Below are 14565 nucleotides of genomic sequence, written 5' to 3' on the forward strand. Positions count from 1 at the left end.
CCGACGTGAAAAGCGCTATATCAAATGCAAGGATTATTATTATTATTCATCTGAGGTCCCATCTGGCATGAGATGTTAAAGATCCCATGGCACTGTTTGAAAAGAGAAGGGAGTTCTGGCAAACAAATCCCCAAAATAAAAATTGGTTAACGTTTCTTGGACATTGCTGTGGGCAACTGGCTGCAGGGTTTCGCACAAAAAGCACAATCAATCCACTTTACAGTATATCCTGTGAAGCACTTTGAGACCCAACTGTGCAGCGCCTTAGGACGTCCTCCTGACGTGAAAGGCGCTTTATAAATGGAATCTTGTTGTTGTTGTTGTTGGATGATGTGATAAGTGCTATATCAATGCAAGGATTATAATTATAGTTTCATCAATCATATCATGTCTGTCTTCTGTTTTGTCTTCAAATTCTAGTCTGATCCCACTGACAAAGCCATATTCTCCAAAGTGATGACCATTGCCAGTAAGTGCTGTTTTATAATTTTTTTAAACAAACTGCATTATACAAAATTGTTCCCAATATTTTTTGTGTAGGAGTGTATAAATGTACTTGACCTGAAAAGACCATCATCATCTATCTTGGAATTGGCTAAACCGCCAGCACATGTGCCAAATTCGGTCAGGTAGCTCTGTGGAACAGCTGTAAGAGTGAACTTTGGAATTTTCCATCCCACTTACTCACCTCCGAAGTTGGATGTTTATGTATATCTAGGGTCAGTGAATATCAGTGAGAGAAACAGGATCACTGAGATTTGTTAAGTTTTGCGTTTTAAAAAGTTTGTTCTAATTCCCTGCTAGAAAACATTTTTTTTAATGTATTTAGTTACAAGAAAAATGTTGCAGAGAGAAAAAGGAAATTTGCCTGGGGTCCGAGGAGGCTTTTTAAACCCTGTATGTGGTTTCTGTTCATCCTCTTTGACTTTTTTTACATAAGAAATGCTAGACCTGGAGTCCTGTAGTTCAGTGGTTAGAGCATTCATCTTGCAAGCGAACTGAATTCGATTCCCGGTAGGGCGAAACCTTGGGCAAGTTTCCTTACTCCACACGCCTGATAATTGTCCCTCAAGGAAAAAAAATATTTTGTCACTTCAATCCACGACTGTTTGTGGGACACTGCTGTGCGCAATTGGATGCTGCGTTTCGCCCACAAATATAGTCAATTCACTTTACAGTATATTCTGTGAAGCGCTTTGAGATGTCTAGAAGACATGAAACAAGCTATATCAAATGCAAGGATTATTATTATTAGATGAAAAAAAGACCCAAGTTCGATCTAAACAAAACGCAAAATACTGCAGATGCTGGAAATCTGAAAACAAAAACAGAAGTCGTTGGGAACACTCATCCATCCAAGTTCCATCTAGTTTGCTTTCCACCTTTCTGGCGGTCGCTTGCACATGCAATAATAATAATCCTTGCATTTGATATGTATCCCGCACTACCTATGTACTGTATTCCAGTATGTTATTTCCTAAAAGAAAACAATCTACAACAACAAAATTACATTTATAGAGCGCCTTTCACGTCAGGAGCGCTGAACAGTCAGGTGTCGGAGCCCGAGCATGGGGGAGGGGGGGTGGTGTAGGGGTGAGGGAAGGCAGAGAGGTGGGAGGGAGACCAAAGGCATGGTTAGATGAAGAGAAAGGTCTTGAGACCGACCTTGAAGGAGGCAAGGGAGGAAGCGATGCGAAGGGACCGTAGGATGGAGTTCCAGAGTGTGGGGGCACAGAGGCTGAAAGCTAATCTGTGTTCGAAGGAATCAACTTAGCGTGCCTGTCCCACAATACCTCTGTATAAATCTTGTATTCCTTCTTTACATTTCTGAAGCTTTAAGCACTCGACTGAAGAAGGTTGTATTTCCTCTGGTCTATTTTGGTCACTTCCAAAAGTATAAAGCAACTTACATTTATATTACCCCTTTCACATTGGGAGAATGTTTTGAAGTTTTACAGGGAACCTGGGGGTTGAGGGAGGTGATTAAAAACACAGTCAAAGAGGTAGGGTTTCAGGTCTTTGGGATATGAAAGCGGAGAGGGAAGAGGAGATATGGAGGGAGTGGCCGTGAAGCATGAAGCAGGCTGGATTTCATTCTAAGTTAAACATATGCTTTCTACTCTTAAAGAGTTATGATTTGGTGAGAAGGCGTGTTCAATACAATTTTTTTTATTAGGAAACTTGCCAGATCCAGGAAAGGCCCAGGATTTCATGAAGAAATTTGATCAATCTTTAGAAGAGGATGAACGAATTCAATCCCAATTGGATGTGCTCGTCAGTCCAAGCTGTTCCTGCAAACAAGCAGAAGGATGTGTGGTAAATGCCGAAAATTCCATTGGACTATTGGGATAGATTGAACATTTCTGGGGGAGGAGAGGGTAACACAGCTTGTGTATTTTGAGCCTTAATCTTTTGTTTGTCTTTCCGTAGCGTGAAATCACAAAAAAACTAAGTAATCCTAAACAGCCTACAAACCCATTCTTGGAAATGGTAAAATTTCTCTTGGAGAGGATAGCACCTGTACATATTGACACAGAATCTATCAGGTATTAATGCCTTTTTGCCTGTCTCATACCTTATTTTTTAACAGTGTGCAGCGCATTAGTGAAGAATATTTTGCTTTCTCCCTCACCCCCAATCCTAAGCTCTTGTTTGAAAACCAGGTAAAATGTGCATTATTTCCTTATCTGTGTGCTGTAAATTCCAACTATAGTATTTATAATACATTTCCATAAAATAGTTGAGCTTGTGACAGTAAAGGGAAAGTCTTTATACATATGTTGTATTTTGATTGGTGAATTACTGCTAAACCTGAGACTTACACAAAACAAACNTTTTTTTAAACTCAAAACAAACCATTTTTTCCACTTGGAAAGAAAACCATCACTTGGAACAAAGCCGCTTGGCAAAGGATGTACAGAGGCCAGCTCTTAATTAATTGAGAAAAGCTCATTGTAGAAAGACGTCTAGTCTGGGTTCATAAATTCTAGTTGAAGTCGATATATTGGTAACACCTATTATAACAGTCTTTTGGGTCCATGAAACCGAGTTATAAATAGTCTGTGGAAACAACAACTTGGATTTATATAGTGCCCTTCACACAATGTATCTCGTAGCACTCAACAATGGCGAAACCTGACGCCATACCGTGGGGAGGGATGAGGTGACTAAGCAGGGTCAAAGAGGAAGGTCTTCAGTCATGATCTAAAAGAGGGAAAGAAGAGGGCAAGGCGGGGGGAAGAGAGAAATGGCTGTTTCCATTTTTACTGTTTCCATTACCACTTCCAGGTTATAGGGTCAATTGACCAGACAGTTTGCTATGCAGAGCGCACTCGTGCATATGAAGCTGAAAGTGTACCATACTTTGGCTAACCGTGGGTTCACAGGACACCCGAGTTATAAGGCGACTCCTACTCCAGCAAGGCCCGGTATTATGTCAAATCATTGTCTTTCTATGATTGAAACTAGTTATTGGATCCCATGGAATTGGTGTTTTGAGCGATCTATAGCACAATGTGTGTTGGGCAGTCTGTAGGATTTTCCTACTTAGTTTGGAAGGGGGGAGTTCAATACCGATTTAGGGAGTTGTTTATTCACTCATGCTTACTTAGAAGTTTGAGAATACCATTGTAATCCTCAGAAAGGAAACTGGCTCTGTTATTGTCTTGGTTTGGATTGGTCCAAATCATTGGAATAATAATGAAATGTGGGTGAGTTGCTTGCTCTGAGTATCTATGCTGGAACCCCTCTTGAACTGGACCTTGCACCTGTTCCTATTGTAGAGAAAGTCATATTGAAAGAGATTCCTGATACTGCACGCCAGAAAAAAAAACATCTGAAAGATGTGAATTCTGAAAGTTTATTCACACAAGTCCAGCATTACCTGCCAGGCTTCTGTTCCATTGTAAAATGTTTACATGAAAGATCTGCATTTTGGAGATGCTACCTATTCCTACATGCTCATTGAAAAGGAGAGAAGCAACCCCAATTCTGCTTCTCATTCCCCCGAGATGCAATTTATATCTTTGGATGTCTTTGCTATGTGCAGATCTTTGAAATAAGCAAAAATAAGGCACCGCTGCTTCGATTTCTCGAAGTGCTCACAGACTTAATGGATTCCAGATTGTTGGAATTTTTTTCCTCCTTATTTCTTTCTCACGTGTTTTTATCCCCTGCCCCCCAAATCGCACAGTAACTGCAATATCCTGGCAGCTAAGGAGTCTGTAATATTTTGTTTTAGCTCATTAAGAGTGTATTTCTTTCCCTTTCACCCCCACACATGATCCTATGGAACACCTGCTTTCTCCAACTTTGAATGCAGAAGGCTTAATTGTCAGTCCACAAAATGGGATTGCATCAGAGAGGGTAAACTGCGTTCAGTTTTTGGCTCCATACCTCAGGAAAGATATATATTGGCCCTGGAGGGGATGCAATGCAGGTTCACCAGAATGTTACCAGGCCTAATTGGGTTAAGTTACGAGGATAGGCTGCATAAACTTGGATTGTATTCCCTTGAGTTTAGAAGGTTGAGCGGTGATTTGATTGAGGTGTTTAAGATGTTAAAGGGATTCGATAAGGTAGACACAGAAAAGTTATTTCCTCTGGTGGGGGAATCCAAAACAAGGGGGCTAAGTTTTAAAATTAGAACCAGGCCATTTAAGAGTGAAATCATGCAGCATTTTTTCACTCAAAGGGTGGTAGAAATCTGGAACTCTCTCAAAAGGCTGTGGATGTTGGATCCATCCACGCCTTCAAGAGTGAGGTTCATAGATTTTTGGTAGGTCAGGGTATTAAGCGATATGTGGAGAAAGCGGGAAATTGGAATTGAAAGGATTAGTTGAGGTACAGATCAGACATGATCTAATTAAATGGAGGAACAGACTTGAAGGGTGAATGGCCTACTCCTGTTCCTATGTAAATCCCTGAGCGAGAGGCATTCCACAGCTGTTGTGTAGCTCCAGACAGATTTGGATGACCATCCCCTGCCTGGAGGAGGAGACCATTCTATCCTATTTCTCTAATTTCAATTTCTGTGAAGATTTCGAGTACAACAACTTGCATTTATGCAATGCCCTTTGCGTAGGATAGTGTTTCAATGGGCTGCAGGGAAAAGTAATGGTAGGCATGGTGGATTTTGAATATTTGAGGAAGGGATATCAGTGATATGCCCTGAATCTACAACTCCTTGCCTCAATCACTCTGTCTTGTCACATCTTTGCCAGTGTTCAAATCACACCTGAAGGTTCTTTTCTTTGACCATGCCTTCGGGCACCTCCCCCCTCTCCAGTTCGGGATCAAACCACACTGCTGTTAAGTGTTCTGAGATTCTTCTCGTATGTAAACTCAAATTGTTGTTGTTCAACGTGAATTGTGCTATTTAAGTCAAGTTGTTTGATTCTTAGAAAAAAATCTCTTTATAAGTATGTTAATAGATGGGGAGAGTCGCCTACTCAATCAACATGATTATCCTTTCAATTGGAGACAGTGAAAGCCAACTGCCGAGATATGGTTGACTCGATGGGTTGCAGTTTAGCCTGGTTGAGGCGGGAAAGGGATCTTTCTGCTAGGAAGTTAAATACTGGGGCAGAATGGGTGGCTTGGCACCTGTAAAGTACAAGCCAATTAAGTCAAATGGTCCTATATTCATTCCACGTTTAACACTCTTACCCTTTTTGTTCTTTGTAGTGCTTTAATCAAGCAGATCAATAAATCCATTGATGGTACAGCTGATGATGAAGAGGAGGGTGTGCCAACCGATGAAGCAATCCGGGCAGGCCTTGAATTGCTTAAGGTAAATACCAGAACCACTGGCAGCAACATTTTGGAATGTTACCACTTAATGCTTTCTTGTGTTTCATGATGCACATTGATTTTGAGAATTAAAGGATCATTCTTTCTATTTTTAATCTTTCATTCTGGTTTTGGAGAAAAAAGCTGCTGAGTCTCTTCCTCCCCCCCCCCCCTCCCACCACCACCGATTGCGTTGCATTTTGACAGATCAGCATTAAAGTTTTTTTAAAAAATATGATGTGGCTTTGCAACTTGCCTCACCAATCTTATTTGCCAAAACAAAAGTTACTTTAACGTTTTATTTGTTGCAGGAAATGAAGTTTCATGCACCGTTGTGTTTACTTTGCTCTGCTCATAGATTTTCTGGCCTTCCTCACAAGTTTATTTGGAACATTTTGCCAACTTTTGCTGAGCACTATAATTTGGGTTTCTCAGCAGAGAACAAAGAAACTGTGTCTCTGTTTATATGCAAGCAGCCCTGAGGATGGCTAGTGAGGATTCACTCTTCGTTCTTAGTTATTTTGTGTTCCTCACTCCCTCCTTCCTGACAATGGTGGCCAAGCCTCCAGTATCCATGCCTATACCCTCTGGAATTTTCTTGTAAACCATCTTGAAAATAACTTGATTTTCACTTCTCTATCCCTGCTCAGTGCTCTCTGTCATATCTGTAAAACGTTGTAGGGTTGAAAGGTGAAAGGTTGGTATGCGTGGAAGTTGTTGTTGAGACTTCATATGGTGTTCTACACTTTTTGAACGATGTTCTGCTTCCACATACAAATCGACCTTGTTTCTCCTCCTGGCTGTGTGTTGCTTGCATTGATTTTGACTTGTTTCAGTGCTGTTTCTGTTATCTGGGGCCCGGATTGTTAAGTGTCTTGAGATAGCCTCCTGATGTGATAGGCACTGTATAAATGTAAATTTGTCGTGTGCTTACCTAATTCTCGAATATTTCTCACAGTTTGGCAAGAATGTAGATTTGAGTTCCGTTAAGAGTTTTACCAGCACTTTACCCATAAGGGCTTTGGCATGTAGCATGAATAAGAGCTGAGTGGGAAGAATCCCTGCTCCCAGATAAAGAGGCCTCTTGTGCAGGAGGGTGGTGGAAGCTTGCCTTTTGCATGGTACAGAGTTTTTCATGAGACTTTGATCCCATGTGGTTCATTCCTTTCAGCGACAGAGGCTATAACTGCTTAGATGTGGAGGTTGCACTTCATTCAAACAATGAGCAAGCCATATCTAATGTAAATTATTTGATAATCTTTGTTATTTTTGTGGAAAAGGCTTCTTACTCTTATTATAAAGTATAAGATATTTTCATCCCCGTGGGATTCCAATGTATGGGCTTGTGGAGAAAAATACCCAATACAGACTTGCAGACAAAATGACAGCTAGGTGCATCTTCTATTTTATAAATAGAAAACTACATTATTATTGGAAAAATCGTTAAAATTACTGTTTTTTTTCTCTCTCTCTCCCGCCGCCCCCTCTACCCCAATGTGCTGCTGTTTCTATTCCAGGTATTGTCATTTACACATTCAATCTCCTTTCATTCCGCGGAAACATTTGAGTCCCTCCTGCAGTGCCTGAAAATGGAAGATGAAAAGGTGGCAGAAGCTTCTTTACAGATCTTCCGAAATACTGGGAAGAAAATAGAAGACGACTTTCCTCACATCAGATCGTAGGTTTTCGTTATATTCGAGTCCCTGTTTTACAATTGACATTTTTGTGATTTTTTTGCTATTGCTTGAATTCAGATATAGCTTGATACTGAAAATTAAATGTTGATTATTGTCTCTGAGGATCTTTATTGATGCAGATAAAAAGAGTAGGATTTTTTCCCCTTTGAATTTTAGTTTTTCTGTTTTTTACTGAAGTTCTGGAAATTCTATGCAAGGTAATTTCTTCATGAATCACAATGTATATAGGGTGGGGGAGGGGAGATTGAAATTTCAGCATCATAGTGAATAAAGGCGAAGCGGTGAAGAAAAGTGGTGCCTTGTTACAACATGAAGGTTGGATCCATAACATCCCAATTGGTGCTATAGTGCTATAATCCCCACAGCTAACCAGTCACATGTACTGCCGGCTTGCTCCCTGCATGCTGCATGCTTAAAAAAAGGTGTCACTTCCTGGGTCATCATGTTGTCACCAATATCATTTCCTGCATTGCTCATGCGCAACAAACAGGAAGTAACTTTGGTTTGCGACTTGATACTTTGAAGTTGGCCATTTTTAGCACATAACCACGGTAAATGGTATCCACAGTGCAGCGACTGCATTAACACTGAATTTGTGCTGTAAAGAAGTGTGTTATTACGAAGCTGCACTGGGTGAGGGTTCTTTTCTGTTTGGCTGATTGTAAGAAAGGAGTGTAAAGACCTCTCCATAGGGCCGGTGAATGAAGTGCGAAAAACGTCATCTCCTGTATGCAGACTGCAGCCTGATCCCACTGCTGAAGAAAAGCCACTAGTTCTAGTTTTATGATTCCATGTTCCTTCAGATCTTGTCACAAATTCACTCGCATCGCTCTGACTGGATTGCATTCAGTGCAACCCACTCCGAAGATAGAAAAAAGGCAAAAAAAACAAACTAGAGAACATTGTTAAGGACATTCTTTTGATAATATCAGAGGAGTAAAGGCAATAATTACATCACTAGGATCTGCTGGTATTGATACTCTGCATGTTTCAATGCTGGTGGTTTGCAATGTTATGAGCACTGATTTTGGGTTGTTAATTTAGAATCAGAAATTTACAGCACAGGAGGCCATCTGGCCCATCGAGCCTCCACCAGCTCTCAGCAAACTGAGATTTGTGCTTTTAATCCCACTGCCCTACCGTATCCCTAAACTGCTTCATAACCTTTGCAACTCGCTGTCACCCACTTATCGTCTTGTGTGATCAGGTAAAGTATAAATATATATAAATAGAAATTTGTCTCTGACAGCAGAGGGTGCTATTCCATGACTGGGGTTCCATCTGTATCCTCAGGTTAGTGCTGAAGGGGACTTGGCATTGTGTTGACATTTGTAGCTGATGCAGAATCGGGTCGTGTTCCCAGAAAATGAATCTAACATTGATCTTCTTTGTTTATTTCCCACTACTGTCTAGTGCTTTACTTCCAGTATTACAGCACAAAGCTAAGAAAGGTACCCCACGTCAGGCTAAGCATGCCATTCACTGCATCCATGCCATATTCAACAGTAAAGAGACTCAGTTTGCACAGATATTTGAGGTAAAATATTCAACATTTTTAACTCGCGGTTTAGTTGCATTCAGATTATTATGCTTGATTCCTTCATAGTTTTCTTAAGCATCATGCATTTCTTAAACAAATCCAAGGTTTAGGCATTGACCCACTTAAGGACGGACATTGCTTGTACAGATGAAACTTGAAATCTTTAGAACCTGTTTAGGTAGTAAAATGCCCATTTTGTCTCTGTGTATAGTTGATAATAACCCATTGAAGCTTGTGTTGGCACTAACACAGAGCGTAGCATTGGACTCTACTGCTAGAGATTATTTGGTAAAGGAATTTTTTGTGGTTAATTTGAAGTATCATTAATTAATATTTGACAACACTTGGTTGGCAGCAAAGTGATCGGATTCCAGCGAGGAATTGCTTCTGTGTAAAAGGAAATTTTATTGAACTTTATTTTTAAAAAATGTTTTGAAAAGGTATCAAAATAGTACCATTTTATTTTGGTCAGCTGGATGTCTGACAAATGCAGAAATCCATCACTGTGCTTAAGAATATCCCAACTAGACTGAGAATTCCACATGTGTAAGCCACCTATGCATGGAAATTTCTCTGTGTCCACAACAGAGTGAGCAACTTTCCCTGTAGGGATGCATCCTACTTGCTTATTCCGGAGAGTACGAGATGCAAGTTAACAAGACTCAAGGTTTGGGAGTCCCACCATGTGCATTGCTGGAGTTTAACAGCTAAAACAATATAGTTTACTGTTGAGAGCTTCCTGCTGCTTGTCCAGCTAGGACCACTCGATTCTTCAGGCATCGGCATGCAGTATTAACGGGAGCTAAGTAGGAAGAATCTCTGCTCCAGTAAAAACTGCACTACAGTCCCACCTGGACTGACGGATTTGAAGTCTAATCTTATTTTCTATCTTTCTAGCCATTGCATAAGAGCATGGATCCCAGCAACCCAGAGCAGCTCATAACTCCATTGATTTCTATTGGACATATAGCCATGTTGGCTCCAGAACAGTTTTCCGGACCTCTCAAGTCCTTGGTGGCTAGTTTTGTTGTGAAAGATTTGCTAATGAATGACAGAGTAAGTACAAAAATTATAGCTTGTGCTTCTGTTACATTCGTTTGAAAGGAAGAATTTTGTTGTTTCTGTACTTGTATCATCTCTCATTTTTAGCCAGCCTGATGTGATTGAGAGCTGCTTGCACATTTCTGTTGATTTCTATCGCTCAGTGTGGTCCAACTGACAGCCCAGGGATGAATTCACTATTTTACCCTTAGCTTGGAAATAAATATCAGAAATCATGGGCCGAGCCTTGTGTCAACTGCCTCCATTGGTACATGTTTTTGGAGCTCTAAAAAGGTTGTACAGTCAATGAAATGCCCAGAAACTTCTGTCTTGGGGTGCAGCAAGTCGAAGCTACACCAGGAGTTTGCCTGGAAAATGAAACTCGAACAAAATGCTGATTATTCTCTTTTAAATTATTCTCTGATTCAAACTGGCCAATGCGTTAGAGACTCAGCCAATCTGAGAATGTGAGCTTTCTGAGTTTTTTTTCACAAAGTCGGCAGAGCATTAATGCAAACGTCTTTCTCGTTGGCCCTCACTTCTGGAAAGCAGGTGAATATTAATGATACCCGTTTGGAGATCCAGTCAGCCTAACCTTTCCATGGAGTCCCATGGTGAATGTTCACATAGATTCCAGATTGTGCACTTTTTAAATAGTTTGANTTTTTTTTCTCAGTCAATGTGTGAAAATCCTAAAGCATTGATATATTGAAATACAAAATGTTCCTCTGCTTGTGTGAACTTGGAATAAACACTATGTCCATTGTTTACAATGACTCTCAGTTCAGACACTGGTTATGTGTATTGTTTTTTTTAGGTTCCAGGAAAGAAGACTACAAAACTTTGGGCTTCAGATGATGAAATCTACCCTGAAACTCTGACAAAAGTAAGTGCTATAGTTTTGTCTTTGATCAGCCTGAAGCTCATCCTTAAAAGAATCCAAAATAAACTGCGAATTTCATGCATTCCACCTACACATGGAAATTCCAGAGATAGTCTGTTGGAATGGAAAGCTCCCTCCCTCCCTGGTAGGCATTCTGCTTACCTGATTCCGAAAAGTATTAGGTACAGGTCAGCAAGATCCAAGGCTTGAGGATCCCAAATTGTGCATAGCCTGCCATTGATATCGCTGTCTGGCAAGCTTTCCTGCTGCTTGACTAGCCAGGACCAACGCTACCCTATATATTGTAAAGTGGATTGACTGTGTTTTGATGGTCGATGGGTAGAAATTATTTCCACTGGTCAATGAGTATTGATTAGAGGGCATAATTTTAAGATGATAATAATAATCCTTGTTTTTGCTATATCGCCTTATTATGTCAGTGAGACAAGATAATTACCAAAGGAGAGATTGGGAGGAAGTTTTTTTTTAAACACAAGGTTGTCTAGGATATGGAATGCCCTGCCAAGTGCAATATATAATAATAATCCTTGCATTTGATATACCGCCTTATCGCATCTTCGAGATGTCTCAGAGCGCTTCACAGAATATACTGTAAGTGAATAGTTTGTGGCTGAAACAATATGAGATTTTAAGAGGGAATTTGATGTATCTTTAAAAAAAGAAGTAATTTGCAGGAGTGTAGAGAAGACAAGTAATTGGGAGTATATGGATTGACCTTTCAAAGAGCCAACACAGGCACAAAGGCCTGAAGGATTTCTTCCATACTGTAAAGTTCTATGGTATTACATTAAGAAAAATACTGTCACTGAATAGTGTGTTATCTTTCCAGATTCAGGCAATTAAGATGATGGTTCGGTGGCTATTGGGAATGAAGAACAATGTGAATAAATCGGGATCATCTACTTTGAGACTGCTAACAGCAATATTGCACAGTGATGGCGATCTGACAGAACAGGGAAAAATTAGGTACGTGGTAACCTCTCGAGGCAAATGCATGGGCTGTGCTTGCAAATGGTTTCTGTGTGTTATCAGTTTGCAAAGGCCATGGATTGGTCATTTTCTAAATTACTGCTTTCCTTGGTCAATGTCAATATCAAATGCAAGGATTATTATTATTATAATGTTAATATGAGGTTATTTAAGGCTCTGAGACGCCGTCCGGCGTGGAGGGCGCTATATAAATCCAAGTTGTTGTTGTATTTTAATGAGAATACGATCATGGAAAATAAATTTGGATGATTTCAGCTGTTTCTGATAGATGGGAATAGAAGACTTTGTGAACATTCTTGTTGAGTGCAATTGCTTGCATAAGTATGTGTTCCTAAACATGGGTGTCAGGCTTGCAGCATTGTGGAGCATTTTTTGGAAAGGTGATACTGGGAAATATTTGAAAAGTTTTGATAAACCAATATTTTTTTGCAGTTCATCATTGGACCACAGTTCTATTAACTGCATTTGGAAGTCAGCCGATACACTGTCCACCTCCACGGTAAAAGTAGATGCACAACACAAATCAAATTATATTTTCTGCACTTTAAAATCTTGAAAATCTGTGGCCTTTGCACTGAGTTCCCCAGACAATGTTGCGGGAGAAAGTCGAGAAATTATAGTTGTTGACAAAAGAAGTGAGTGTTGGAAAGTGGGGAAATTTGCTTTCTTGCAGTTGTCTCTCCCACAGTTGAGGTTTCGACTCAAATGCACGCACATGGTCATACAGCAGTGAGTCGAGTTGAATTTGAAGACGTGTGTTGAGAACATTCAAGTACTTGGTCAAGTCCAGTAGAATTGTCAGATGGTGTACCAATTTTCATGTAGCAATTCAAAAAACACCACAATGTGTGGAAATTGATCTCTTGGCCCTAAGTGTAAATAAACTTTTAACTTCACGAAGCTCAATCAGTTTTTGAATGGTGCAGTAGTTCTCCAAATTTGACTGACCCAGATTTTCCAGAAAGCCGGTAAACTGATAATGATGCTATCTTGGAGCACGGATGAAATTTACTGTGTGGACTATGACATTCGTCACAGATTCCATCTCCATTATCTTCCCACAGAGAGTTTAATGCTGAATAATACAGTGATAGGATGTAAACTGCAATGGTGAGTTTTCAGATCGTAGCTTAGCTTTCACTCTGGAAACTACTTAATTCTTCACTGATCACTGCTGGCGCACCATTTGTAGCCAGAAAGGCAAATTTCCCTCATTTTTGATCTGCCCTATAGATGTACTCAATCAGTGTCAGAAAGACAGCTATCCCTGTCCATTAGTGGAACATGTTCAAACAACTCTTGTGTTGCAGAAATACTTAACACACTTTCGAAAAAATATAGGTCGATGTGAGACAACTCTCACGTCTGTACTTTCGACAGTAGCAATTGAGGAGGTAACAAACTGCTGAGCTTTTTCTCTTAAGTTGTTTCTGCAAATTTCAATTCAAGCAGTCACTGTGTTTGAAGGACTAAAATTGCAAAATACTTATATCTTTTCTGAACAAATAATGGCAAGCTAAGACCTTGAAGCTTATTTTTAAATTCGCGCAAGGTATTGTTGCGCTGTTCTTTGAGGTGATGTGCATATGTCCTCTGTATGATCCAAAGTCCTTTAGATCCTTTGGATGAGACGTTGCACTGAGGTGCTGTCTGCCTGTTCAGAAGGATGCTAAGTATCCCATGGCACTTTTTGAAAAAGCAAAGGGAGTTTCTCCCAGTGTCCTGGCCAACGGTCCCCAGGTGCTCAGCTACAAACTTCACAGGAAATTTCCACCTTACAGGAAATCCTCTTCTTTAATGAATGGATCCTGCGAACGTCACATTCTGCTGTTTTGGAGAGACGTGATGTACAGTGCGATTAAATTAGAAACCATGTACCTGGGTACCCACTATACTCTGTGCTAGTGAATTGTAAATGTGAAACTTGAGTGAGATGTAAGTAAACCTGATGATCTTGCATGGTGGTGATAATGCAAATGTGTTTGGTGGTTGGCAATCTGTCAGCATTTGCGTGTGTTATTTATTTTAACAAAACAAAACCTCTTCATGCAAAATGTGAACATCTCTCCTCTGATCTGTCTTCTGATTTCGGGTCCGCAGGCCTTCTATGTGTCCTGGCAGATGACAGTCTCATGAACCTCTGCAAGAGTCTACTAACACGCAAATGATTTTTCTTCCCACTTGTCTTCCTTTTATTTTCTCCAACAGTAAACCTGATATGTCACGCCTTCGCCTGGCAGCTGGCTGTGCAGTTCTGAAGTTAGCACAAGAACCCTGTTACTATGAGATCATTACCCTAGAACAGATTCAGCTGTGTGCACTGGTAGTGAACGTAAGTTGCTTTAACTCTTTTGATTGTCATTTTCATTTTTTATGTTTTTTTTAAATAAAGGCACATATACCAAGTTGCTGATTCTGTGTAATTTTACAAAGAAAATTCATTTTTAATTATGATGTGTTCTGAAACCTATTGCAAACAGAATTTTGACTTAGTACAGACTTAGTTTTAGATATCGAAACCTGCATTTTTGACACTCAAAATGTCAGCAATATTTAAAGCAATGTTTTTGTTCGTTGCCTTCAGGAGAGGACTGAAATTGATA

At 40.1% G+C, this 14565-nt stretch overlaps 1 protein-coding gene across 1 annotated transcript in view; it reads left to right on the forward strand.

Moving 5' to 3' along the window:
• Nucleotides 1-14565, forward strand: part of LOC103177204 (sister chromatid cohesion protein PDS5 homolog B) — an 86540-nt gene that overhangs the window by 53100 nt on the left and 18875 nt on the right. Inside the window, 10 exon segments of the mRNA XM_007891275.2 lie at nt 421-469; nt 2177-2316; nt 2431-2546; nt 5686-5791; nt 7308-7468; nt 8901-9024; nt 9925-10083; nt 10886-10954; nt 11802-11938; nt 14171-14294. Of these exon segments, the coding sequence (XP_007889466.2) occupies nt 421-469; nt 2177-2316; nt 2431-2546; nt 5686-5791; nt 7308-7468; nt 8901-9024; nt 9925-10083; nt 10886-10954; nt 11802-11938; nt 14171-14294 (1185 nt within the window).

Source organism: Callorhinchus milii, unplaced genomic scaffold (genome assembly GCF_018977255.1).
Source record: "Callorhinchus milii isolate IMCB2004 unplaced genomic scaffold, IMCB_Cmil_1.0 Scaffold4, whole genome shotgun sequence".
Classification (NCBI taxonomy): Eukaryota; Metazoa; Chordata; class Chondrichthyes; order Chimaeriformes; family Callorhinchidae; genus Callorhinchus; species Callorhinchus milii.